We start from the raw sequence: 9657 nt of genomic DNA, 5'->3' as shown, positions 1-9657 counted from the left end.
GAGCACCCGCGCCCCCGGGGGTTAATTTTCTAATCAATAAAAACCAGCGGTGGTAGTAAAACCCGCCTTAAAGCGTGTTTGTCGCCATGGCGAGTTCTGTGTGGGGAATCGCAGCCTTTCTCTCAAACACCTCCTGTGGCTGCCTGTTTAAGAAGCTTGTAGCTTATAAATCGGTCGTTTTATTCTTTCTGCTGCATGTGTCTTATTTTCTCTCCCACAGAGGCCAAGTGGAAAAATCCTGTGAGGAGCCAGATGGTCCCCATTGTTTCAAGTCATACAAGAAGGTGCTGAAGTCTTAATTCTTCGTTTATCATAGGAAAAAAGTATTTTTGCTTTTTGGTCTGAGCTTGTGCAAGCAAATGAACGAGAAAGAAGCTGCTCTGCCCTGATGATGTATTTCACCTTCAGAATGTGCTGGAAGCAAGTCTGTGCCAAAAGCAGCTTTTGAAGGACATGGATGTACTGAAAGATTGAGCAAATGGAAGGTTAAGGTAACTGGGATAACATATCCAGCATAGCTTGTCATAGCACAGCATAGACAGAGAGGGCTGGGAGAGAAGTGGAGTAATAGAAGTGGCTGGAAGAACTCTCACCTTCTTTCCCCCTCTCGCCTCACCACTGGCTTGCCATCCCCAAAGCACCTGTTACAGCTCACAGGACACTGCAGTAGGAAAGCCTGGTACAATTTTTCCATGAGTTTTGGAAAGATTTGAATCTTCATCTAGAATCTGTCTAGAATCCTGAGCAAAAGCAACCACTTAGACAGGCTTCCAAATCCACTAACGTTTTCTTAAAGTTGTTGTAAAACATTTTCTGTTTTATTTATTTTACTTCCCATAAGGAACCTGAACGTTTGACTTTGCTTTCAGGCCCTGATGTTGTCCTAGTTTTGTTTGTCCACCCCGAGTCAGTATGTCAACGAAATCCAAGGCCCCACTTTCCTTGTCTGACTGCCTCTGCCAAATTTGCATGGAGATCTTCGTGGAGCCCGTCACGCTGCCGTGCAGCCATACCCTCTGTAATTCCTGCTTCCAGCTGACAGTGGAAAAGGCCAGTCTTTCCTGCCCTTTTTGTCGGCGTCGAGTCTCTTCTTGGGCACGGTACAATGCCCGCAGAAACACTCTTGTTAACTGGGAGCTCTGGGAGAAGATTCAGAAGAATTACCCGGAGGAGTGCGAGAGGAGGATTAACGGGCAGGACTTGGACGAGGAAAGTAAGTGAAATGTCACTTGTCCTGGGATGTCTTTGCTTTGCCACGGTAGTTACTGTGGGTGGACTTTGGATGTTGGGAAATGAAGAGCTGTGGGTAGGCAGGTGGGCAAGGCAGAGGCAGAGCTCTCCTGCGAAAGGGGCAGGGAAGAGTTGGGCAGTGCCTCTTTCATTTGTAGTACAGAGAGTAAAAATGATATTGTCAGGTCACGGCAGTGGGTATTTGTTCATGCCTTTGGCACAAAGTGCTGGTGTGTAGCTGCCTGGCCTTGCAAAAGCACCAGTTCTTATTGCTCGTTTTCAGCTGTAGTATCTGCAAGCAGTGTTTGGGTGTGCGGGTGTGTTTCTTTATCACTGTCAAGTAAGTGAAGTGGTTAGAAGTTTTTTAAGTCTGTTAGTTTGGTTAGAGATTCCAGGGGTTTGGTCAATGCAAGAGTGTCTGAGCCTGAAATTGTAGTGCCAGAGAGAAGGAAGTGAAATCTGACTGGCTTTTTGAAGAAGCATTTTGGGGTTTATTACGTTGCAAGCTCCCTTGGGGGAGACTTGTTGGTAGGTTGGCTCTATGGCACCTTGTTCCACGTGCAGTGTTATGAGGTCTTTTTAATCACAGTGAGTGAAAAACACATGTTATGGTCAGTGTACCAACACAGGATGAATCATGGAGTGGTTTGGGTTGGGAGGAACCTTAAAGCCCATCCCATTCCACCCCCTGCCACGAGCAGGGACACCTTCCACTATCCCAGGTTGCTCCAAGCCCCGTCCAACCCGGCCTTGAACACTTCCAGGGATGGGGCAGCCACAGCTCCTCTGGGCAACCTATTCCATCATATTTACTTTATATACAGTGCTTGGAAATCACAGCCTGTTCCTGCTACTCTGTGACACTGTGCTTTTCTACTGTGGGAATTTTATTCCTTTGTAACACAAAGTGCTTTTATTTTTTTTTTTATCACAGCACTTGATTTCAGTCAAATCATTCCTGTGACAGGGTGTGAAAGTTGTCTGTTGTTAAAATAGTTGCTGACTGTCATGATCTTGCTTTGTTCCTTACTTTGTTTTTTTTCCTATCCATTAGTCTGTGCCCCCAAACCACAGCACCAGCTGAGCAAGCCTGGGGAGCTGAGGCAGGAATATGAAGCAGAGATTAGCAAGGTAAGTCTAAAACTACATTTAAAAGTAAAAATACTTTGGATCCAGTTACTTGAATTGCTCCCAGTTATATGAATTTTTCCCACAAACAGCTGTTATGGTATTTAGTGATAAAGATACTTTAAAGCACATTGCAACTGCAAGAACATACTGGTCACTCCTGAAGGATGGATTACATTTATGGAAGAAGAGAGATTTCCTTGTGTTTGACACGAGGTGACATTTCTCAAGTTTTCTTGATCTGTACCTCCTACCTCACCTCTCAGTCAATGCACTTGAAAGTAGCAAATGTAAAAATTTGGAACTGTTTGGGCTTTGGTTTTATGCTTGCCTTACAGACCACAATTGGATGAATACAGTGTTTTCTTTCTTCTTATTCTGCTACCTCCAGTCATTTGAAAACCAGAAGAAAATATTTTTAAGAAGTTTCAGTTTTGCCTATTTAAGGATCCCTCTTCCAATTCAGACACACTAGTATTAAGATTTATAGTTGGAAAATGTGCAAGAATGCTCCTTTCCCTGACAGCCCCTTGCTGGTGGTTACAGGAGCAGGGGGAGTGTGTGAGTGAAGCAGAGGACTGGAGGTAATTTCCAAATTCCCTTACCCAGTAAAGAAAGATTTATTCAGTCTTGAAGTACTTTGCTGTCCTCGTGGAGTTGTTGGTAACTGATCTCTCAGTGGGTATCTGCTGGAAGGAAGGCAGATGCAAAATTCTGGGCCTGCTGCTTTGGGTTTTGTGCATTTCAGGAGAGCAGGACTCTCCTAGAAGAGCTGTGCTGTCACTGGGGTATGTGATGATACAATGACATAACCAAGTTGAGCAAATGCTGTGGAATAGCTGCCATCCAGCCTTAGAAAGAATCTTAATCCCAGTTGCTCTGTAGATCCATGTATTGGAGATCTTAGTTTTTGTGTGAAAAGGTGAGGAATGGAGTTTAACCTTGCAGGTGGGCAAGACTAGTGGTGTAATCTGGCAGAAACCAAAAGGCTGTGGTCAAACCCAAGGCCCTGCACACGGTATCAGGGTGATTTACACCTTTGGAGACTCGTGCAGTTAATGCTGGTTCTGGTTTTTGTGACCAGCGGGTGGTTCGCGTTTAAGGAGCGTCAGCTCAGAGGTTCTGGTGCAGAGTGTGGTCCTGCAGCTGTGACCAGGTGGGTTCCCAAACACTTCTGTTGTAGGTGGAGGCCGAGAGGCGAGTGCACGAACAGGAGGAGAACAAGGCGAGCGAGGAATTCATCCAGAGGCTGCTGGCAGAGGAGGAGGAGGAGGAGAACAGGTTGGCAGAACAGAGGCGGAGGGAGATGGAGAAACAGCTGAAGCAAGATGAAGAGCTGGCCTGGCAGCTCAGTAACAGTCTGGTGAGTTAGGGTCGAGGGGGGACAGCAGAAAACAGTGATACAGTGCCAGCAGCTTCTCAGAGATAAAGCTAAAATTTGGAATAATTTGCATTTATTTTAGTTGTAGTTGGAAGCTGTTGTCAGCCCCCAGTACTTCAGAGCCTTAGTTGACCATTAATTTTTGAAAAACCAGCGGGAGGGTCAAAACCCCCAAACATTTCTGCCTGTGTAATACACACGTAATACACACTTGAAGTCCAGCATCCAGCACATGTGCTGCATGTTGTCATTGTGAAACATTTTAAAACCTTGGTTTTCTCCTGAAAACTTCCTTTTCCCCATGATTTTAGAAATCCTTCTTTGGAACAAAATAACGTCTGTAACCTGTACTGGAAAAAAGGAACACACAGCGAAAATTGACCTTATCTTTTGGGTTTTTTTTTAGTTTTATTAATTTGTTCTGGTTAGTTGGAGTTTTTCTACCCAGTGAGGAAAGCTGTGTACTTATTTGAGCAAATCCTCCTATCCCTCAATACTAGATCCAGGAAAGTGTATGCAACGTGTAGCTTTTCTTATTCCATAGAACTATCTGTTACTTACAGTTCTAGAATTCTTTGGGCAAAAATAACTAATTGTGCAGCAAAACCAAAGCAGTTCTCTGGGGGTTTCTCTGGTCTGTGTTGTGTTCTGTTTTATTTATATAACACTGTTTTTACTTGCCATGGAAGAATGAGGATTCCGAGGGGCACGTGCTCAGCAGCCCGTCACCAGCACACAGCCTCTCGCCTCAGACATCCCCAGCACACTTGTGCAGGGCAAAGAACAGACCAAGCAACGCTGGAGACATTCAGAAGTAAGGGATTCAAGTGTTTCTTGAATTGAATTATTGATCTGTTTCTTCCTGTAGTGTCCCTCTGCTCCATTTGCTTCCTTGGAATCCTGCAGGGCAACTTCCCTGGATAATCGGGGACAAATGTGTGAAGTGCTGAAGGTTACAACATCTCCTCATATGAGAAGAAGGGAAACACTTGCCCTTCTTGTTGTTTTGGTTTGTCAGAACGAACCTGAAGATCTTGATTAATGCAAAGGGCTGACAATTCAAGGAGAAAATGTTTAAAAGGGTGTACTTTTATTTTTCCCTTTAAGGTACCTATCTCCAAAGCATCATGGTACGTTGGGACCAGCATTGTTCTGTAGTACCACGGGAAGAAGCAGGAGCAGCTCTGGCCCAGTGGTAACTGGAATCATTTTGTTATGAATCTCAGTGTTGGTAATTATGGGATATTTTCCCTTTGCCTGTAGCATTCCATCCTCTATTCCCCTTGCCCATCAGTGCCGCGCAGGTTATCTCACCCGTTTTAAGCTACCCTCAATATCCCCAATTCCCAGTTCTGGAGCCTACTGGAGGGGGGCACACCCTGATTTACATCTTTCCATGTCTGCCTGTCTGTCTGATCGTTCCTGGTAGGCCTCAAAAGAACGTGAGCAGGCCTGAATGGTTGGTTTGAGTCACTGATAAGAGGAAAACACTGCAGTTGTGGTTTCTAGTCCTTTTAGCTGGGCTTCTGGAGTTGTTTTAAATATTTTCATGATTATTAAACAGTTAGGTATTTTTTAAAAAAGACAAGTATCCAAGTATCCCAGAGCAGTTTGGGGCAGTGCAGCTATGAGAAGTGAGATTGGCATTTATTCACACCCGTGGGCTTTTAATAAATTTACTTTCTTGGTGGTCTCTCCCTGTTCTTCAGGAGACCAAGAGCAATGAAGGCAACTGTTCTGCATTGCAGGATGAGCAAGAAAAAATGCCGACCCTGTCTCCACAGCTGACCAGCGTAAATAAAGATTCTGATGCTAAGGATTTGTTTTTGGAATCATGCATGAACTATTTCAGTGCCTCGGCTTCAGGTGAAACCACTACTGTCAACCAGGAAAAAACACCAGGACCAAATTGTTTAGGAGATGGAGTTCCAGGTGCACTTCATGAAGCCACAGAAGGGGAAGGGTCTGGAACAGCTCTTTGTAGATCCAAAGGAAAAGATGATGAAATTGAGACAAACAGTGGCAGTTTAACACGTGTAGAAAGCATAAACATTGAAAACTCTCCTCAGACTTGTACCTCTGTTCAGTCAGGGATGAATTCCATGATGTGTGACAGGCAGAGTGCAGGATGTGGTCTGGGGAAGGTGGCTGCACACTCAGATGAAAAGGAAGCAGAGGGGCTGCAGAACACTAAGGAGACTCCCAAAAGGAAGCTGCTGGAGGCCCCAGCTGATGCCGTGACTGACTCAGGGGTGCTTGACAAGAGGAGAAGAACCTGTTCGGAAGGTGTGGAAGATGAAGGGGTGCAGATGAATGATTTCAGCTTGCAAACACAAAGAGCCTTTGAGCAGGAGTTCTATGAAAGGCGTAGGCAGGAGGAGCAGGACAGGCTCCTGGCTCTGCAGCTACAAAAGGAGCTGGACAAGGAGGAAAGGACACTCAACCGGCAGAAGGGTTCTCCAGACGAGTATCTGCTTCGCACCAAACCACCTCAGTCTCTGAAAGACTCTGCTGCTAAAAAGGGGAGTTCCAAGGTGGCCAAAGACTCCAAGGGATCAAAAAAACAGGCCGAAACCAATCACTACAAGACTCGGAAAGGTTCCTGCAATGAAAACTGGCAGTCGCCTACCAAGGTCCGGGTGAAATCCCCCGGCATCAAGGAGGGAAAGGTTTTGAATTGTGTGGTCAATACCAGTGACAAAAACGAAATTTGCTCGCTGCCTAAGAACAAGCAAAAGACGATCCTGCAGATGTTTAAAAGCCCCGTGGCAGAGTAGGTCAGCAGAGCCACGGACACGTGGTAGACTGGGAATGGGAACCGTGGGGATGTTCTCCCGCGTTAGGCAAAGCTTCCTTAAGCAGTTCCCAGTTGTTGGTTTGGAGGGGAATGGCTCTGGGCAGTGGTGGTGTGAGTTCTGAGTTTTAGCAGTGTACGCCCCCAGACTTGAACATTTCTTAATTGCTCTTTTCCTGAACTTTATTTTCTAGCACTTGCAGCACTTCTTGCAGAACTCACAGCATTTCTCATTTGCTGGCGCTTGGGTTTACGTGGTTTGGAATGTGAATACCAGTAGTGTTCAAAAACGAGGATAATTTAAAATGAGAATCCAGAGCCTTTTACGGAAAGGATGCACATTCCGTGGAGGAAGCAAGCAAAGAACGAGTCTGTGTTCCCAGCTGGCTGCCAGCTGCAAGGCTCAACCCTCAGCACAACCACTGCTCTGTAAATTGAAGCATGTCACTGAAATTTTGGCTGTTTCTGGAATTGCAGCCCGTTTACACAAGTGGAACCAGACAGCCTCTCTTTCCTTCTCATATGCTAACCCCTCCCTTGGATAAAGAGGGAAGAAACAGGTCATTCTTCTACTGCCAAAGCCAAGGATCTTTCATGGATGCCAAGGCTATGGGCTTGTATTCACCTCTATTCAGAGAGGTCCCTCCTGCAGATCCCATTTTCCTTATTGTTAAGAACAACATACTTTTGTTTTCTTACTGCTAATGTTCTGCAACTTTATTCTTCTATAATAGTGTTACCTGTATTTGGTGCCGTTTAATTTTCATACTCAAACTGGTTTGAGTCTGATTAAAACCACATAATATTAAAAAAAAAACCCCAGTCCAGAAGCCAGTTATGATGGAGAAAGTTAAACCAAAAGGGGAAAAGCAACTGAAAACTGGAGTTGTCAGTAATGATGTAACTGCAATTAAAGATTCACCTAACTGCCCTGCCTGGCTGTAACTGTTCCCCTCCATTATTAGAGGCACTACCAAATACTGTTCCCATTGGGTTTAAAACTAAAAGAACTTAAAATAAATTGTAATTTAGACCTGGGGGTGCTGAGGCATGTAGGAAGTTGAGGCTGGTGAAGAGTTGACCAGGTCCTACTCCACAGAGGAAGTTTTCTTGCCAGTTGTTTTATATGTTGTTTTATATGTTGTTTTATATGTTGTTTTATGAAGCCATATTTTGGCTTTTCTTTGCTTCTTTGGAGCTGCTTTTGCACTGTTCATGTTTAAAATGGAGCCAAGCACTGTCTGTAAGTGCTGAAGGGTGTTAGTCACCAAAGGCAGCAATTGTTTGAGATTTGTACATTTTTTTGAACCCCACTGATGACTTTAATTCTGTTTTGGGAGACTTGTAACAAAATACTTCAAATCATTATCTTCTGATGGTTTAATTTTCAAGAAAGCCCAAATTTTATGGAAAGCATGACTGGCACACCGAGCCAAAAATCTGACTTGTTGGGTTTTTTGTTTCCCTCTGCCTGTATGTCTCTATCAATGGTGGGCTTCTCATAAATAAATGGTCTGTTCTGAGATGTTTTTTGAGAAAGTTACAAAAGATGACCTGCTGCAAATCCTTCTCTTTTCCTCCTGCTGCCTCAGCCATTGTGCTGGAAGCCTTCCTTCAATATGGATCTGGTTCTCTTTCATCCTTACCTGAGTTGAGGTTGTTTTCTGTCAACAGAAACAAATATGTCCCTTCATTAATTCAAGTGCTCTTTAAGGCAGAGCTACGGGCTGTTTCCATGCTGGTGACCCTCGGCCTTTCCAGTCAGGATAAGCCTGTAAAAAATAACTCCATTTTCAAAGCAGAGGAGGAGAAGGAGCTTATTGGCTGCCCAAACCCTAAGTTTATGCCCAAGTACCAGCTTGGGCACTTGGGGACTCCCCACAATTTAATTCCACACGTTAAAGTGGTAGAAGAAGCATTAGGGGTGGAGAAGGGTGAGGGAGAAGGGAGAATTTCCCTTTCTGGCAGCACTGGCTTGAAGCCACATCCCAGTACGTGGATTTGCTGCATTTCACACCAGCCCCATTCCCTTTTCCTCCACAAGCTGTTCCATGGATTCTTTCTTTTCCCTTTTAATGTGTGATTATGCCTCTTCCATATAAGACTTGTGACATGCACTGAACTAATCCCAGTAAGAAGTTCAGCAAGGGAGGTGCTCCCACAGCCTCCCTCACCAGCAACAGCAAATCCTGCTGCTGTGACTCCTTTGGAAATCAGTAAAAAAAATTACAAAATTTGCTATTTCAAAGGTCTAAATAGCTCACAAGTGGGTTTTGTTGTGTGTATATACTGGAGGGTGTGTTAAAGGATTTGGGGGATATTTGTGTTTTTCCAGCTCGCTGAATTTTGTCTTCAATGGCAGAATGGGCTCTTACATAAGACTTGTTATTTTTGTAAGCAGAATAGAAATAAACAAGGGGGCTACAGACTGATTGTTAGATAAACCCCATCCTTAACTGCAAAATGTCCAAAACCTGTCACCTACAGCAGCAGCCCCATCTGAGGTGGGGGACTGCCAGCCCTTGGGTCCCCCCCAAACGATCCCATTCCCTACCACACACAATAATCCTCACCAGGCACAGTCCAGCCTGTCCTCTTAGATCTTTATTGTCAGAGGGTGGAATTTGGCCACTGCTGAGTGGATTTTGGTTGTACCAACAGCTCGTTTCTGTCCCTGTGATCCAGGAGCTCTGAAGCAGGTGACATGAGCTTTGTTTTACTGGTGTTTGTGAAGCAGGAGTCTGTGTTTGGGCTGTCTGGGCTGGTGTAACAGTTCACTGCTGCCCGGAAGGGTGAGTTCACCTGCCTTCAGCTCTGGTGATTCACGTGTCCTGTTTGTGAACCAAGTTCAGCTCACCCAACTGCCAGGAAAAACAAAACAAGCATCAAAAAACCAGATACTTTACAGGCTTGGTCGCTTGCTTGAGGGGATGGGAGGCAGAGAGGGCATAAGAGAGGGAACAGATGTACCTGTTTTCATGGCAGTGAGGTATTAAATTACTAGAATTCTAAGGAAACCTCAGCTTTCTGTGGTGTTCACTGTAGCTGACAAGTGTTACTGGCTGGGTGCTCAGCAGCACTCCAGCCTGCTGGCAGCAAGCCAGGCATGTTCCTGCCGCGCAGG

The 9657-nt window shown here is 45.0% G+C and overlaps 1 protein-coding gene across 2 annotated transcripts in view; it reads left to right on the top strand.

Moving 5' to 3' along the window:
- The window catches only part of RNF168 (ring finger protein 168), a 12807-nt gene extending 4731 nt beyond the window's left edge, over nt 1-8076 (top strand). The window contains exons 2-8 of one of the 2 annotated variants that reach the window (XM_029963692.1): nt 221-284; nt 870-1213; nt 2285-2361; nt 3542-3721; nt 4429-4553; nt 4847-4934; nt 5449-8076. In XM_029963692.1, coding sequence (XP_029819552.1) covers nt 913-1213; nt 2285-2361; nt 3542-3721; nt 4429-4553; nt 4847-4934; nt 5449-6516 — 1839 coding nt within the window. In that variant the 5' untranslated portion in view covers nt 221-284; nt 870-912 and the 3' untranslated portion in view covers nt 6517-8076. The other variant, XM_018083163.2, reaches the window with a different exon arrangement.
- The last annotated feature ends 1581 nt before the right edge of the window (nt 8077-9657 follow it).

The sequence above is a fragment of the Manacus vitellinus genome, unplaced genomic scaffold, assembly GCF_001715985.3.
Source record: "Manacus vitellinus isolate BGI_N305 unplaced genomic scaffold, ASM171598v3 scaffold_60_pilon, whole genome shotgun sequence".
Classification (NCBI taxonomy): domain Eukaryota; kingdom Metazoa; phylum Chordata; class Aves; order Passeriformes; family Pipridae; genus Manacus; species Manacus vitellinus.
Note: the sequence above shows the minus strand (reverse complement) of the source record. Positions and strands in the feature narration are given on the sequence as shown.